At 38.1% G+C, this 18,814-nt stretch overlaps 1 protein-coding gene across 1 annotated transcript in view; it reads left to right on the top strand.

The window, feature by feature from the left end:
- Positions 1-18,814, top strand: part of CDK6 (cyclin-dependent kinase 6) — a 151,923-nt gene that overhangs the window by 130,497 nt on the left and 2,612 nt on the right. The window contains exons 4-5 of the mRNA XM_012656559.1: positions 12,892-12,942; positions 17,780-17,915. Of these exons, the coding sequence (XP_012512013.1) occupies positions 12,892-12,942; positions 17,780-17,915 (187 nt within the window). The remainder of the gene's footprint in view (positions 1-12,891; positions 12,943-17,779; positions 17,916-18,814) is intronic.

Here is an 18,814-nt window from a genome sequence, read left to right as displayed (position 1 = left end):
AGTCTTTTTATGTATGTTTATATCAAAAGGTAATTATTACTGTACATACAACTTTTTATCAGATACTATTCATTTGTCTTAGTGACATAACCTTTGCCAGTGATATCCTTCACTGATAGTGGTTAAATCAAATATATGGCATTTAGGGGGTCATACCTCTCTAGAGAATATATTATGCAAATGCATCATATATATAATCATATGCCCTCAGCCTCTTCATTCTTATAAATCCATTTGCTTCATAAATAAACTAAATAGTTTCACTGAGACCAAAGGTTGACTTTAATATTTGTTTTATAACATTTTTAAATGTGCTATGATAGATTGCATTTGATTATGTGATAAAATAGCATCGATAAGAAATCACGATTAACAGTATTGATTACAGCTCCCACACTTATTACATGTGTGACTGTGTCTAAGTTACAAACTCCCCTGAGCCCTAGTTTCCTCATCTCGGGCTAAAATGAGGACAGTAAAGCCTATGTTTCAGAGTTTTGTAAGGATTAGAAAAATAAGTATTACCTATGGTTTTTACCCCGTTTCATTAAGCCGAATCATCTGGCAGTGTTGGAAAATGAGCAATAGAAATTCACAGAAGTATTACCACTGGTGAGTAAACATGAATAAAAATGTTCAAACTACTGATCAGGAAAATACACATTCTAACAACAATTTATTAATGCATTCAGAGAGAGGGAGTTTATTTCATTTACTGCTATATTCCTAGCACCCAGAACAGCATCCGACACTCAGTAAACACTCTCTTTATAAAGGAATGAGTGAATGAACATATAAATGAATAAAATATCAAACATGGAGCTGGTCATTTAATCTCTCAGGACCTCAGTGGTCTTCATCAATGTAAAAAAAAGACCATATTCAAGGACAGTTGAGGTGGGTGGGAGGGAATGCTTGAACTAATTAGCTTTACTGCCGAGGACCCTGAATAAGGAAACACATTTACCCCAGATTTGTCATTTTCCTAACCATATCATCTTTAAACTTTTCTTAGTGATCTTTGTAAATATTAATAGCACAGCTGAGTATCATGATTAATTAAATCTAGAGATTTGGTCCTGAGATAGGACCCAAACAACAGTGTTGAATTTTCCTTGCACATTTGGTCATACTGAATCAAGGGAAAAAAACCAGAGTGGGGAAGAGGAAGAAGAAAGTAGTACAGTATTATGCAGAAAATGAATAACTTTGGAATGAGTGAGAGTTCATTCTATTTGCTACTTGATTGGTAGCATTACTTTTACTGAGCAGGCTAATTGAATTCTGCAGTTCTAATTGCTTCATTCGCGTGGTTTATTATTTTTATATTATTTTTGTCTTGATACAGAGTAGGACAGAAGTTGTGATATCTGGTTTTTAACAGATGAACAGAGGTTAAGTGGCCTGTATGCACACAGGGATTTGTTAATCAGTTACAGAGCCAGCAATGGCAGCTGAGTCTTCTATCTCCTGCTTTATCCTCCTTTCCATTACACATGACCAAGTGCTTCTGTCTTATTCTAAAGAAATTTCTGCAGGAGACAAAACCCTGCTCTGTTCTAAAAATAGCATTGTTACCTGACAGGCTGGTCTGCATGGATGACCATTTTTATGTGTTTTAGGGAGCTAGGATTCATCTTTTTTTTTTTTTCCCAAGAGGAAGTAGCAATAAATCATACACCAAAAATAACACCTTAGCTGCTAAATTCTGCTTAGTAGGTGGTTTCCCAAGGATGAGCCAATGCAATGAGTCATCCCTCTGAGCACTTATTAGCACATTATTTCTCTTTTTTACTAACCCTTGGTGCTTTTGGTTACGTGTTTTTTAACCTTTAGAGCCCTCTTGGGAGGTTCAGAGTCTTCTCACTATGAATATAAAACAAACATCCCCCACATGTCCCTCTTTTCCTTTTGCTTCCACTTTTCAAATCTAACATAATCCATGATTCAGGAGAACAGCCAGGACTATGACCAAAGATAAAAGAGTGACAGTAAGTTTCTACGGAGTCTGTAGCAGCTCCATCTCACTCCCAGTATAAAAATTAAAAATGTAGACTGGCTCACGCCTGTAATCCTAGCTCTCTGGGAGGCCGAGGCGGGCGGATTGTTTGAGCTCAGGAGTTCGAGACCAGCCTGAGCAAGAGCGAGACCCCGTCTCTACTAAAAATAGAAAGAAATTAATTAGACAACTAAAAACATATAGAAAAAATTAGCCGGGCATGGTGGCGCATGCCTGTAGTCCCAGCTACTCGGGAGGCTGAGGCAGGAGGATTGCTTGAGCCCAGGAGTTTGAGGTTGCTGTGAGCTAGGATGACGCCACGGCACTCTAGCCCGGGCAACACGGTGAGACTCTGTCTCAAAAAAGAAAGAAAAATACTGAAAAGTTAAAAAGCACTCGGTAATCTCAGAGAAAATGTTTGCAGTGAATATGACAGAGGCATAATATCCTTAATGAATAACGAGCTTTTAAAAAATTGGGAAGCCACTAGCCCACTCCAGTGTAGCTCTACACTACTTTCCTGTCACATTATATACATATCACAGTGCTAAATGGATTTTATAAACAGATTACAGTTTCAGATGACACAAGAGAGTGAAAGATATTCAGATCTTATTTTCCATTCACATATTCTTTGTTCAAAGGCAGTTTAAGGAAACTACCCATTATACTATAAATACTTCGGGACAGTTTGTCCACATTGACACTTCCATTTCCTAAAATGAAAACCTCACTGGCCCACAGGGAGAAAAAAGGCTGGCTTTGTTAACCAGCTTTATTTCAACAAGCACATTCATATGGTAAGAACTTCCTCTGATGAGTCATGCACTGTTGTCAAACAGCAACTTTCCTTTGTTTGACCTGTGCAGAAATAAGGTCTATGGAAGCACAGCAAAGAGTCTGAATCATTTAATTGTGTTTTATTCATATCTGAATTTGCATCTGTCACAAACCCAGTGTGTCCATCATGAGAAATTGCATTCTTCAAATATTACTGAAAAAAATCCCATTCAAATGGAGTCTGTTCTGTCTAGATAGTCTGTGAAATTTCTGAGGGATGTTGTGGGCTTTGTTTCCTGTACTAAATTGTTGAGTTATCACACATTATTGGATCCCACTCAAAATGAGCTGGATAGGAATACTGTATTCATACAGGATACCAGTTGTCTTTACTACTCATAAAGAAAAAAGAAAAAGGTTACTACTGCTCCCTGTCATAAGACAGAAAGTCTAAAATGGTAGGTGAAAATGTGTGCACAAATAATTTTTCTAATGTGTCCTTGATTCTTCGTGGAAGCTTGAGTTATATTCAGTCACAGCTTTGTTATGACTGCTAAGCACTTTCTTGTCTCTTTGTACTTGCTCAAAACCAAGGACTACACTGTGAGGATTCAGATCCTGCTTCAGGGTATGGTGCCATCTTAGCTTGCTTGAAAAAGAACAGATCTTTAGAGATACCATCATATCCATTTCTGTATAAAAAGATAAAAGAATGGAAGCAATCCTGTGTTATTTCTTTTCATCTATTTACTCCTCTTCTATTTTCCAAATTTTCTACAATGCATATATACTTTATAATCAGCAAATTAATTCATTATTTTTAAAGTACCCACCCATCATTAAAAATATAAATGAAGTAAATAAGCCTTTTGAAGAATTAAGCTGGCTCTTGGGTCAGTAAAATTTTATCCTGATAAAATAAATGCCAACTTTTGTTGATTGGTCACTACACTAATCTCTTAATACTAGAGACATGTAGACACCATCACTGACATTCAAGGGCCAGAGCCCATATTTTTATGCTAAACAAATTGTAATGTTTTTAAAGGAAAAAATGAGAAAATCAGTTTTCCACTTTTTAGAGTATTTTTAACCAATGATTAAATCCAATTTGACGATATTTTTGGATCATTTGTAATACCCTGTGAGTGATACTTTTGGTTCCATTTTGAGCAAAGGTTCTTTTTTTAAATAAGCCACTTCAGCCAAGAGACACTTCTATTTCAGAAAATGTCTAGTGATTATTTTCCCTCAAAATCAACATTAAAACCTTCAGCCTTGGAAAGATGTCATTTTACTGACAGCTGGCTGATGTCAATATTAGAGTTTTTGCAAGAGAAAGCATGTATATATGAGCATAGAGGTAGTCACGTATTTACTCAAAGACATACCCACAACAGAGCCCATGAAACTCCCTTTGGCAAAAAATACTGTATTGAAGACAAGACCAGTGGATTCTGAGATTAAAAGTAAGAAGTGTTTTTGAAAGCCACATTTTGGTTACCATAATGTATGTAGTATTTGCATTGAAATACGCCTCTATTCAGTGGACTTACTTTTGGCATTTTCTGACTTTTATGCCTTGTGTATTGCTTGGAAGTCAGCCTATCAGAGAAAGAAAACTTGACTCAGTTAGCGAATGTGTTTTCAGTGGTATGTGTTGCCGATTAATCTCAGCACTCTCTACTGCTACACCTGGGTAGCACTTTAGAGTCGTTCTCAACATAGTTTACAGCCTGTCAGTACTAATCAATCAGATTGGACAAGATGAATTCTCCTTATCCTATATAGTTCCCCCCAATGACTCTCCCTTGGTGGCTGCCTCTGTAGATCCTGTACTTAATTCAGACTGTTACTTTAGCCATGTGGACTAAGCCATAGGCAATGCTCTTTCCCTGCAAAAGAGGCAAGATGCATATCGTTTTACAAGGTCATGTGCTGAAAGAGAGAAATAACATCTTGAATTGTGTATGAGGAGGGGCCTCCCACTGGTCTAGTCCCTTGTTATTAGGAAAAAAGATAATGAAACCTGTCCATCTGGACCACTTTTGTTCTTATTTTGAGAGATGCTCACCTGATTTTTTAAGACAGCGCACCCCACTGAAGTAACAAAGAACTTTACTCTTTTTTTTTTTTTTTTTTTTAATAATACCCTCTTTTACAACCTCTCATTCTGAATCTCCTGGATAGGGTGACCAACGATCCTAGTTTGCCTGAGTTGGAGAGGTTTCCCAGGACATGGGCTTTTCAGTGCTAAAAGTGGGACAATTCTGGGCAAACTGGGCTGGTTGGCTAGCCGATTCCTGGGCCCTCCTTTACGCAAATGGCCAAGTATTGAAGAGCACGAGTACTAAGGTTGCCACTCATGGAGGGCAAACTCCCTGTTAAAACTTTTCTTTCTCTCCCAAGAAGGCACAGTATGAAGCAAGGCTAGGAGTTGTGAGACAGAACAATTTTATTATGGGGTATGGTGAGGTTCCAGTTTGGTTGAGTGCTGTCTCTAGTTCACAGTTCTGTAAAGTGAAGGTCATTGATAAGCCCTGAGCCCAGTTCGTGATCAGAGCCTGACTAATTAATCTGTGGCACCAATTTTGCCAGGTGTTCCTGGTTGGTCATCTTTGATCATCTATTCTGTGTCTGCACACACCACCATCACCCTTGCCCCCATGGTCTTCCAGCATATTATCATTAAAGTTTTTCGGTACCACACCCAACTTAAAATATAGTGAGTATTATAGCTAGAATTTCCACAAGGGAGAAGAGGGGTCATCCTTACTCTGGTTATATGGAGAGATGGAGTACGAGTCTGAGATGTCTGTCCATTAAGCCCAGGGTGAGAGGAGTGATTCCATGAAAAGGCACCACATCCTTGATGTGCCTCCGGTTTCTTAGTAATACTAATATAAATGCTTCACGCTGGCAAGTTGTAGCTTCGTAGGTTTGACTCATATTTATTTTCCTGGTTCTAAGCTTTCTTCAATTACAATGTTATTTACTACTTCCTATTCATCTAACTTCAGGGTTTGAATGAGAATTAAAGTGCAATAATGTATGAGGAACCCAGCCCTTAGAAAGAAAGTGTTCAGTATGTGATCATTTCTTTCCCTCCCTTAAGAATTCCCCTGAGCAGTGTGATTGGAAAGCAAGACGTAAGGAAAGCTTTGGGAAGTAACAAACATGGAATTTGGCAAGAAAAATTAGGAGAAAGTATATAAAATGAATACTTGGATCCTAGACACAGAATGAGACAAATCACGTTTGTTGCTGCTGTTGGACAAGAATGTGCCAGCCCTGCTTTCTAATTTTAAAGGCGTGGAAGGTATTTTGTATTCAGTAATGTGAGGAAGGAAGTGTTACTGACTGAATGTATCTCCCTAGGATTCATATGTTGGAGTCCTAAGCCCCAATGTGATGGTATTTGGAGATGGGGCCTTTGGGAGATAATTAGAATCGGATGAGGTCATGAAGGTAGGGCTCCCGTGATGTGATTAGTGCCCTTATAAGAAGAAACACCAGAGAGCTTGAGCAATGTGATTACACAGCAAGAAAGCAGCCCTCTGGAAGCCAAGAAGATGGCTCTCACCAGAACCCCAAGCTATTGAGTTGTCACTCAGTTGTCGAGTTATCACACAGCAGTTGTTGAGTTATGCTGGCACCCTGATCTCAGACTTCCCAGCCACCAGAACCAGGAGAAAATAAATGTCTGTTGTTTCAGCCACTCCGTTTGTGGTACTTTGTTATTGCAGCCTGAGCAGACTGAGACAGGAAGAGATAGCACTGGGAGAACAGAAATGCAATTCTTTAATTATTAATAAATAAGTATTTAAGAGAAATAAGTACATCTAGAAAATAGAAGATACTTATTCAATGTTTGTCAAAGTGATTAGGAATGACTTTTTTATCTCAGTAACCATTTAGTCTTCTTTTAGTTATATTTAAATTGACTCAATAAATATATTAATTTATGGATTTCATAAGGTTTCAGAAATCTCGGGTGGTTTGGTGAGCTCTAGTTTAGTTTTTGATTCTCAATTTTAAATTAAAAAATGGTGGGGTTTCTCTCTCTCCTCCCCCTCTTTCCCTGTCTCTCTAGAGGAAGTTACTCATAGTCAGTAAATATGAGCCCTCTGTGGAGAAATAAATTATTCACATCTGGTAACAAGCAAAAATTAATTCAGCTATTTATTTTTAAGGAAATTACCAGACTCATAGGCCCTCCTATGGACAGAGATGCCAGCACACTCTCTAACTTGTCTTCAAGTTAAGTGGCACCTCCCTTCCCTGGGTTTTTTCCTATCAGTCTCTCTCGGGGACAGATCATCTCAGCTTCTCCTTTCTGCCACAGAACGTCCTTTTAACCACTTGGGCTTTTAATGGTTCTTTTCCTTCATGCTCTTTCCCACCAGCCAGTCTCCCTTTCTGGACTAGTTTCCTTCAAGTGCCTCTGTCTCCTCCTCCACACCTTCTTTAATCCTTTACTCTTTGTTTTGCCTTTGCTACACTTTTTCTAAACACTTCTCTTTCTTTGTCTTCCAAGGAGCCCATCCCTAGCTACATACCTGGCTTAAGTAAGCACAGGAGGGCAAAGATCCTATCCTGCATGCCCCTTGCTGCTTCTGGGATGGTTTTGGCAAGATTTGGGATATAGAAGAGTAATTGTCAGCCAGCCCCAGTTTTTAAATACCCATTATTTGCAGGCAGATATTGTCTAGTGCCACAGACTGGTTAAAGCATAAACAGACACAACAATATAAATAAAATCTGGTTTTGGCTCTTAGTGTGTATACATCTATTCATATATTCATATCTCTGCAAATACACATGCTTGCGCTTGAATTACCTAGAGATGAACCAAGGAAGCGAAATTTGAGATGGGAGGCACTAAAGTTGACGGAAAGAATGGAAAGTCTTCTTGTAGGGAGGAGCAGTAACCTTTCAGTATGTATTAGTTGGGTGCCAGTTATGGCCAGACTAGGCAGTAAATTAAGTGTTCTGGATACAGGAGCAAGTAAGGGTTGGCCCTGTCCACAGAGATCTTCCAGTTTGGGTATATAGACCAGCAGATAAATAAGTCATAGAACTGGGTTAATACAGGAATAGGGAACAAAGAGGTCAGGTTAACAAATCATAGGCGTGCAGTATATGGCAAGTGGCAATATTTGGTTTTTTCCTTCCAATTTTACAAGTAATTAGTACTCATAAAATGCTGAGTACAGAAAAGTAGAAAAATGCAGAAAGCAAGTCTCTTATAATCTCACCATCCAGAATAAAGCATAAGATAATAGTTTTGTAAGAGTGCCTTTGTTCATACATAGACATTTTTTGGTTTATTATTTACTCCTAATATGATAAATCAGGTGTTTGGGAAGATTCAGACCATAATAATAGATTATTCAGAACTTGAAGAACACATGTCTCCAGATGGGTACTTGGTCGAATATACGCTAAAATAAATGTTTGTCACTGTACTTTAATACTATGCACTTAAGCCTTTCATATATTTAGGCCTAAAGCAGTTTTCTTAGCAGTTTTTACTGTCCTCCTGAATTTACAATGTTTGCTTGGAAGTTTAATTTCTTAACTACTTTCTTTAAATAGCTTTATTGAGATATAATTCACATACCATACAATTCACCAATATAAATAGTACAATTCAGTGGTTTTTAGTTTCGTATATCCACAGAGTTGAGCCACCATCATCAAATCAATTTTAGAACATTTTCATCCCCCCCAGAAAGAAACCCCATACTCATTAACAGTCTGTCTTAATCATCACGGGCTGCTATAACAAAATACCATGAACTGGGTGGCTTATATGCAACAGAAATCTATTCTTCACAGTTCTGGAAGCTAGGAAGTCCAAAATTACAGTTGTTATCTGATGAGGGTTCGTTTCTTCATTCCTAGATGGCCATCATCTTGCTGTGTCTTCACATGGCAAAAGGGGCAAGGGAGCCCTCTGGGGTCTCTTTTATAAGGACACTAATCCCATTCATGATCTAATCACCTCCCAAAGATCTCACCTCCTAATGCCATCACCTTGGGTGTTAAGATCTCAACATCGGAATTTTTCAAGAGCACAGACATTCAATCTGTTATACAGTCACTTCCCCGCAAATCCCCTAGTCCTACCTAGGCAACCACTAATCCACTTTCTACCTCTATAAATTTGCCTAGTCCGTGTTAATGGAATCATATAATGTGTGGTCTTTTGTGACTAGCTTCTTTTACTGAGCATAATGGTTTCAAGGGTCATTCATGTTGTATCAGCACTTCATCCTTTTTATAAGTAAATGATACTCCATTGTATGGCTATACCACACTCTGTTTATCCATTTATCAGTTGATGGACATTTGGATTATTAACACTTTTTGTCTATTATGAATAATACTGCTGTGAACATTCAGGTACAAGTTTTCATGTGGACATATGTTTTCAATTTTCTTGAGTATATGCCTAGGTAAGCTCAACTACCTTTTTTCTGTAGTATTCATTCTCAAACTTCAGTGAAATGTTTTATATAATTTTATGATAAAGGAACATGTTTAAAACTGAATTAATCATCTTCTAATCTCCTCTCCTTCTCACCCCCACCTATCTCTTCCTGCCTGGCTTTATTAATAATACAAACTTAAAATCAGACTTCTCCTTCCAAGTCTTGTTCAGTCTTTCACCAAGCTTTGATCATCTTCCCTTAATGTCTTTGCATCCCTTCTCATTTCCTTGCCCCACCTAGTTCAGGCCCTTGTCATCTCACTTGTACACTGACTTCCCAGTTTGCCTCCCTGGCTCACTCTCCATCCCCTCTGATTGACTCAGTAAGCCCCTGCCAAATTAATCTTTCTAAAACACTGCTTCTATTTTGCTGTTCACTGAAATCAGACAGACCGGCTTAGCCACTTACTCATCTGTGTTTCCTCAGATAAATTACTTCTCATCTGTAAAAGGAGGTTAATCAGACCACCTCCTAACATTCTAGTAAAGATGAAACGATTACCCTGGGCTTCTGTCTCCCACCAGTAAAATGAAAGAAACTTCTATTTAATGATCCTCCATTTGTGTATCTTGTCTCCTGTGGGAGAAGGATTATTATGGTAATATTTATGTGTATGTGTGTGCATATTTAAATTTATAAATATTTATAAAGTTATATTTTAATAACTGTTATATAAATATAAATTTATAATATAATTTGAATACCTATATATGTAGACCATATATAATATAATTTTAAATATAATTTATATTTAATGTATAAATATATATGTATAGTTGGGTACCTCCCAGCACTGATTGCCCTGCATGCTTAGTGGGTGATCACTGAATTAGTGTTTAATAAGCAAATCAATTAACTGATTTCCTGCTTAATCTGGTTATTTGAATAGCTGGTAACCATAAGGTGATAAGTTTATCTATTTTAACAGATAACAACTCTAGAATGGAACATGGGAGTGAGTATAAAATAGAAGATATTCCCCTGGGTAATATTTTTCAAAAGATCACTTTATGAACATGGAAAATTTCTCTACTAATCAAGAAAAATAGCAGTTAAAGCATAGCTGCAGGTCAAATACAGGTTACAAAGGTGTTCTATAGGATAACCTGTGACTTCCTTGTCTTTTAAGTACAATGAAAGTATTGTAGCTAAACAAAATCTTTCATCTTCCATTATGCATGAATCATTTCCTTTTTATAGCAGACATATCAGTATACACTTCTCATCTGCTAGAAAACATACCCTACTTCTAAATATTGTTTTCCACTGTTACTTAGATTACAAATAATATTTATATGTGATTCGAGTTGTTTGTTTGAAAAAGCATATAATCTGAAACTTGGTCCCCTTTGTAATTTGACCTGAGAAAATTCACCTCACTGATAGACTAATACATGGTGAGTGAGCTTTTTCTGCAAAACTGCATACAGAAGAAGAAATGGTATTGCCTATTGCCAATTTGGAATGAGTTAATCCTTATTGGAAAATTTGACATTCATCCTTTATGAAATTTTATTATTTTCTTAATAAAGTTGTAAGAACTATAACATGTGTAGGGAATATATAGTGACCCCAGAGGAAAAACTATTAGGCTTAAGTATGACTTAGGAGTTCACCAGATGGTGAAAAAATGGCCCCTTCCTTTCTTTTTCACCATGTGAAATACTTTACATTATTATCTGTGTATAATATTGGCCAGGAAAAAAAGAGATGTCCCACCACACATGTATGTGTGCGTCGTGTGTGTGTTTAGTTATCCCTTATTGTAGGTCTACTATAAATTGGGCATTCTAGTATAGAATTAAATGAGATCATATTTGGGGCACTTGGCACTATGCCAGATACAATTGACGCTCAATAAATGATAGCTGCTAAGATTCCAAAATTTTTTGCCCTTTTTATTGAAAGTTTTAGAAAAAACTTTAATTTCTCACCTTGTTATCTTTTAAGACCCGTTTAGATTTCTTTTAGAACCCTACTTCGTGATTCTTTATGAGTTTGGCTGCATTAATGATGAGCAAGTTGCCTATATTAGTTTGCTAGGGCTGCCAAAACAAAATACTCAACTGAATGACTTAAACAACAAAAATTTATTTTCGTACGTTTCTGGAGGCCAGAAGTCCAAGATCAAAGTGTCAGCAGGTTAGCTTTCTTCTAAGGTCTCTCTCCTTGGCTCGCCTTCTCACTGTGTTCTCACATGGACATTTCCCTATATGCCTGTGCACCCTTGACATCTCTTTGTGTGTCCAAATGGCCTCCTGTTCTGAGGACACCAGTCAGATTGGATTAGGGCCCACCTTAATAGCCTTATTTTAACTTAATCACCTCTTTAAAGGCCCTATCTCCAAATACAGTCAAATTCTGAGATACTGGGGGTTGGGCTTCAACATATGAATCTGGGGGAGGAGGGGCACAATTCAGCCCATAACATTGCCATAAGTAAATTCTTTTCCACTGCGTTTGGGAATAATTATTTTCAAGAATACCAACATGATTAGAAAGTATGGTTCAGGAATTTTAAGGTGTCTTGTAACCACTGAAATGCTATGACTGCAGGATTCTCCATATATGACCTATGTAATGAGTTCATTTTTTGTGCATAGAAAATATTTAAGAGGTCAAGTTTAATGCTTTATAACTTGATATATAATATAAAAAGAAATATGCTCCCTGATAATAGGCTATAATTTTTTTAAAAAATATTTTAGTGTTGATCAATGCTGTATGTGGAAACTTGGAAAAAAAATTAGTGTTGAAAAATACCTATTTATGTCATTCATTGGGCAAGGAGTTAGGAAACATTTACTTATGTACCATAGGTGTATACAAAATCAAATAAAATATTTAACACCTGTGCATCCATTAACACTAGAACAAGGGTTACTGGGAAACCTAGGAACTCCCCTCCCTCAAGGGGCTACTTGGTCTACTTGGGAAAATGCCAGAAATGTCACACAGTGAGCTTATTGAACTGCCAGTTAAACTGCTCAAGGTAGATAAGGAGGATTGTGTGTTCAGAAGAGGACACAACTGCCTCGGAAGCCCAGACTTAAGATTTAGAACTTGTAATGGTTAGCTGCTGTAGTATTGGGAGGAAAGAAAGCAGTATAATCAGAAAAATAGACTCAGAGCTGGTTCACTGCAGCCTTCAGGACAAAGGGAAGGAAAGAGACCCATGAGGAACTACTCTGGCAGCAGAGTAGTGTGGAAAGGGTACTCTGAGAAGGATCTCACTGAGAGCAGTTTCAGAGAATCCCACCTACCCATGGTTTGAGACTAGGACAGTGATGTATTTGACCCTACCAGGAAATTAAGTAGAACTTTGAAACCTAGACCTGTATTTGATGGTAACACCGTTGCTACTATGACTGCAAATGGGACGCTCATGATTGTAAAACACGGGAGTCAGGTACCACTAGGTATTCATGAGAGATCCTTCCCATAAGTGAAATGCAAGGAAAACCTTCATTTACCAAAGGAACAATATCTCAATTCTTTACTTCTTCCCCACCCATAAAGAATATTGTGCTTCCTGTTAAGTGATGATAATGACAAATATGATTGAAATATAACCTGAGGAAATTTCCTGTTTAAAATGTATCTTTATTCTTTTAGGCCTCTTTTTCGTGGAAGTTCAGATGTCGATCAACTAGGAAAAATCTTGGAGTAAGTAATAACTATAATTTTATATCAGCATCTGCAGCATTCAGACATGTACAGTGACTTTCCTCTGACGTTCATGTAATATGTTTCTCTCTTGTCTTTCTTACCCCAAGCTGCTGCTGCAGACAGTGTTACTGTTTGTGTGGTGAGTGGGGACGTGGTGGAAGTGCTCTTTGTGTGCAGAGCCCATCAAGACGTGGGCCTGACTGCTCTGCTCTGGAAGCCTGTGTGTTGCTTGGGTGGATCTTTTTGCTGCTCCTCTTTTTTCTTGGCTGAGCTCCAGTTCTTTAGTTCAGATATGTCCTCTGCTTGTGGCCATTTCAAATGTACCCACCATTAGAGCGGGACACTTGGTGGCCTCGTAACCCATCCTTGTCCAGTGCGCTTCCTGTCCCCATTGAGTCTCCTCAATCATCCAGATGGTTCTGCATTGTTGTGTTTTGTTTTCCTGGGCCAAGGATGGAATGCTACACATCGCATTTTTCTTTGGAGCTCCAACATAGGGAAATGAGAATCCTGGGTTCTGATCCTAAGTCCGTGGCTAAATAACTATGCAAGCTTGAGAAAGTTATTTAAAACACCCTGTGAAAGGCTTACACAGTGCCTGACACATAATAAGTGCTTTAAACATGTTAGCTGTTATTATTATAATTCATCATTAATTATATAACCTTTTTGTTCCCTTAACCTCCTCATCTGAGAAATGAAACATGAAACTCTGGTTTAAATTCTCTATAAGATCCTTTCTTGTGCTCAAATTCTTTGGTTCCCATTGTCGGTTCCATAGCTCCTCGATGATTTGCATTGTTTCATTCATGTCTACATGTTTGTGCATGTGAGGGTGTGTATGCTTTGATGTTTCTAGAATGTAGCTGGGGCATTTCTTCTCACAAAGCATGCAGTATGGCATCCCTTTTTGGATTTGTGTGTTTGCCAAGCCTATTGGAATTGGGGTGGAGTAGGAAGAAAATGGGAGTTCTAAACCAAAAATAGCCGTGATCACTGGTCTGTGACATTTTATAAGAATCTCAGTGATTTTCATGAAATTTGAAGTCTGTAAGGCTACAAAAAAGTGCTTCTAAAAAACAGAATTATATTTCAGCACTATCAAGCATGACTGCTTAAAACGGTTAATAAAACTGGAACCTGACTTTGTTCTCTTGGTGACTTAGAAGCAGCTCCAATAGACTTCTGTTAGTGCCAATGCTGCCGCTGAGTCAGAACCCAGTGGCTTCAAGGCCTAAAGAACATTTGCTAGGTTTTTTTTTTTTTTTGGTCTGGGAACTTCCAGGATCCAGGGCAGCTGATACTGCTGCTGCTACTACTGACCACCCTGTGCAATGAATAAATTCAACACAGAGCCTTCATATTACCCCTGCTTCCAAATGGCAAGTTCTTTGATCATTCAGTGATGAAATTCCCTCTATTTTTCCCCATGACTGTTGAATATATTTTGTGTTCATGTGATCTTAAAGAGGGAACTGGGGAAGTCACACATACCAGTGGCACTCTGATAAAAGGAAAGGTAATCTTTACTACAGTCAGCTTGCCGGGCACTGAAGGCCGTCACCTTCTTTCCCTGACTTATACCACCTGGGAGTTGTGTCCACCTCCAGCACGGATGTCTGCAATCTTGGTAACACTGTCAGCACCCCTTAGTACATGAAGCCAGTGAAATGGACCAGAAGGAACATTTGACCAGCATGTTTGACTTGCTTCCAAGGAAAAGCCAGTTCCACTTTGGGCAAAAGCCTGACAATCCTAAGTTGCCAGCAGAAGAGAAGCCATAAAGTTCTATGCTTTGTGCCTTTACATTTTACTTTATGGTTTCTGGCATCGGGTCATTGAAATTATGTCCACTTTCTTCTGAATGCATTACCTTGCCAGAGAAAAGGGACAATGCTGCACCCTAGTGTCACTGCTAAAGTACTTGAAAAATTATTTTGGTCTCCACCATCATTGCCATTTATAGATTTTTGTGCCCTGTCCGTCTTTCCAGTTTAAATGTCAGCTTTTAAGGCTTATATTCAGCTGTCCAAATAGTGAAATTTGATGCAAGCACTTTTTAATGGACCTATCAGAATTTCACAGTGCTCATATATGGGCCACAAAAATTCATATTGGACATGAAACTGAGTTGTTTTTTTTTTTTAAAGGAAAGCCAAATTCATATACTCTTAAAGAGAAAAACATTTCTGTGTTTAAAAAGACTTAAACTTTCAAATAAAAGCAAGTAACTTTGAAAGTGAAACAATGGCTTTAGCCCATGACATTTTACAGCATTTTCAGGAGCAATATCCTAGTAAATGGAAATAAACTACTGGAATAGGGAGAACTGGGTTCACTCTGGACTCTATGACTAACTCACTACGTGTGACTTTAGTAGTCCATTTTATTCCTCATTCTGTTTCCCCACCTATAAAATAGGAATAATATACCTGACCTACATGTCTCAGGAGGTCTTTACAGGAATCAGAGGTGATAGACTTAATGTTGTATCTATAGATAGATAGATAGATATGAACAGTTATGTATGTATTTATACACATAGACACAGAGACCTACTGTATCTCTGAAGGCTTTTGGCATTCAGTTGACCATATTTGTAAGATTTAATTCAATATAGCTATATTGAAAGCTGCAAATAATAAGATTTTAAATTATTTCTAAGAGTTGTTATAATCAATTTCTAGGTGACTGGTGATGATATGCAAAAATATTTGTATAAAAAGTGGCTCATGTAATTGGAGGCCGCTGAGGCAGGAGGATTGCTTGAGGTCAGGAGGTGGAAACCAGCCTGGGCAATATAATGAGACCTCATCTACACAAAAAGTAAAAAATTAGTCAGGCACAGTGGCATGCACCTGTAGTCTCAGCTACTGGAGAGGCTGAAGCAGAAGGATCATTTGAGCCCAGGAGTTGAAGGTTGTAGTCAGCTATGATCACACCACTGCACCGTATCCTGGGCAACAGAGCGAGACCCAGTCTCTGTAAAAAATAGATAAATAAATAAAATTAAAATGGCTAAAAGCTAAGAAGGAATAAAAGAAAATGTTAAAAGGTCCTTAATATTGTTCTTTGCTTCCTCTGCCCTGTCCCATTCTGTCCAAACACATGCACATGCATTTCCTTTCATAATTAATAGTGGTATTTTACTTTTTACTTCTTTTTACTCCTGTTGCAGACTTTGCTGTTAAACAAATTTATATATTGGTCAAGTTGTCATTACTCTTCATTGGGTCCAGAGAATATGTCTGTGAGTCTGTCTTGGTCTACCTTCAGTAAATAATGTGGCTCTCTAAGGATGTCTGACGGAGGCAAAATTGTAGTATCTTGCCCCTCCAGACACCCAGGCATAGGTACAGTGATAACAGGAGTATCTCCTCTTCCCAAGTGAGGTCTGAGGCCTGGTAGGTTTAGGTAAGGGAAAGGGGAACAAAGCCCTACAGATCCTGGGACATTTACCAACATGTCTTTGTGAAACCTGGATATACATTCATGAGAATACCCCTTTGTGAGCCTTAGTCCCAGTGAGTGCAGGCCAAGAAGACCCTAACGTAGGCCAGCACCATTTCTAACTATAGTTAAACTAGTTTGGGCCAGTACTTGAATGGCTATATATCCTGTCCATTAAATGATGGGTTTTTTTTTTAGTTCAGAGTTATCCAGAGTCTGTATGAAAAATAAGTTTCTGCATCTTCTGATTTCCCTTGTTCAAATCTACTTACCATTTATACATAAACTATAAATATCTATGTAATGTATAAATTATATAGGGCCACTGATCCATTAATATTTTCGAAGAACCTTAAGTTATATATAAATAGGATCCAAACACTTCATATTTTTAATGTGGTAGTGATGTATTCCCTATGCATCTTGGATTAATAACATTATTTTCTAATTATGATAAGTAATATATTGATATTGATTGTGTATACTGTGTGTCAGGTACTGTGCTATGTATTTTATGTAAATTATGAATTTATATATAAATTTACATAAATTATAACTGATCCTCATTATAACTATAAATTGTCATAATTGTATACATAAAGACAGAGAGGGTCATCAATATTAAGCAATTTGCCCTTCTCTACAGGTTTAGAATTTAAAGCCAAGTCTGCCTATTTCCAAAGCCTGTGCTCTTTTTATCATTTGCTGTTCTTTTCACATTTCTGATCCCAGATGGTTTTCAGAGGAAACATAAATGGTACTCCTTCAATTTATTGTTTGCTCACTTTGGAATACCATAGACTTCCTTTATAAAATAGTGTGTGCATAAAACAGGACTAACATACCTTTTAGCCTCATTTTTCTGTCTGATTCTAATGTATGTAATTACTGTTCAGGGAATTACTCTATAACTGAAAATGCAACCAGATTGCTGTGTTAATAGACCATGTTGGATGAGCATCATAGAAGCATGTCAACACAGGAGTGTTTGTTCAGAACATAAAAAGCACTCTTAGGCATACAGGAGGGTATATCAACATGGGTCTCTTTTCAATACAGTAGGTCCTGCTTTGTAAGTCAGAGCTTACCACCTGGTAATATATTTTCCATTATCTCTTACATTTAGTATCTGCTGCCAGAGCACTCTCTTCTCCCTTCCCAGTGAATTTTACAGTTCTTCTGTGAGATTACCCTATACCCTATGACCACCATATTGCAGGAGGACACAGATCAATGAGAGACCCTACCAGTCATAAAGTGGAGGTTTTCTTGGAGTCTCTACCCCATGCCTGCCCCTTAGATTTTGCCTTTCTCTAGAATTTGGTGAGAAAACAGCTTCCACATAACAGCTAATACTCATGTCCATGTGTGTGTTTTTTTGTAGCGTAATTGGACTCCCAGGAGAAGAGGACTGGCCTAGAGACGTTGCCCTTCCCAGGCAAGCATTTCATTCAAAATCTGCCCAACCAATTGAGAAGTTTGTAACAGATATTGATGAACTAGGCAAAGACCTACTTCTGGTAAGTTCAGGCGATGCAGAGATGGTCTGTGCTGTGCCGAGAGACTTGCCCTGTCCAGACTGCACAAATAGCAGTTCAGCGACTGCTGCAGGCATTGTGTGCCCCAGCCACATAGGGCAGGAGGCTACAGTCTCTCCATAGGTTTCAGTTCCATACTTGTAGCAGCTGGTGGCTTTTGATTCCGGAATGTCTTTCTGATCTCTTTAAATCCGCCATCTTTGAATGTTTATTTCAATGCAGGCTTTGAAGCCTCTTGATTCACTTGGACTTATGTTTCTTTAGAAGTAAATATTATGTTTCCTTATTTACAGTTTCATGACACTTTAAGCAACTTGACATTTTCATGTGCCTTTTCTTAAATAGTCACAACTTTGGGAAGATTTTTTCCAAAGAAACTATATAGTAATACTTGTAGTTACTGGTTTATTTAATAAGTATTTCATGTGCCATGCACATATAAAATACCTCACTGAAAATAAGGACTTCTGTGTTCTGATTGAGACTCAAACTCATAATATTTGACCTTGTACATAATTTCCTGTACTTGGAGGCCAGACCAATAGGTAGAATAGTGTACCTAATGGGCTGTTTTTGGTGTCTGGAACTCAATAAATAATGAGCGTATCCTTTACCTCCTGACTTTACAGCCTCTGATATCTGCTTCAGCCTGTGGGTCAAGTAGAGGTCTTCTCCATGTTTCTTATTCTGGGGTCGCACCAAAGAGGCCGCGGCTCTTTGAGCATGTTTTTCTCCTGGTAGAAGGTGGATATTCCCAGAAGGGCAAGCAGAAATATACGATGCCCCGGAATGCCTGGGCCTGGGAGAAGCATCTGGCCACTTGTGCCCACATTCCCCTGCCCAGAGCAAGTTCTGTGGCCAAGGAGGAAAGGTGGAGGAAA

Source organism: Propithecus coquereli, unplaced genomic scaffold (assembly GCF_000956105.1).
Source record: "Propithecus coquereli isolate 6110/MARCELLA unplaced genomic scaffold, Pcoq_1.0 Scaffold508, whole genome shotgun sequence".
Classification (NCBI taxonomy): Eukaryota; Metazoa; Chordata; class Mammalia; order Primates; family Indriidae; genus Propithecus; species Propithecus coquereli.
The sequence above is the reverse complement of the archived record's forward strand: the minus strand, read 5'-3'. Positions and strand labels throughout refer to the sequence as shown.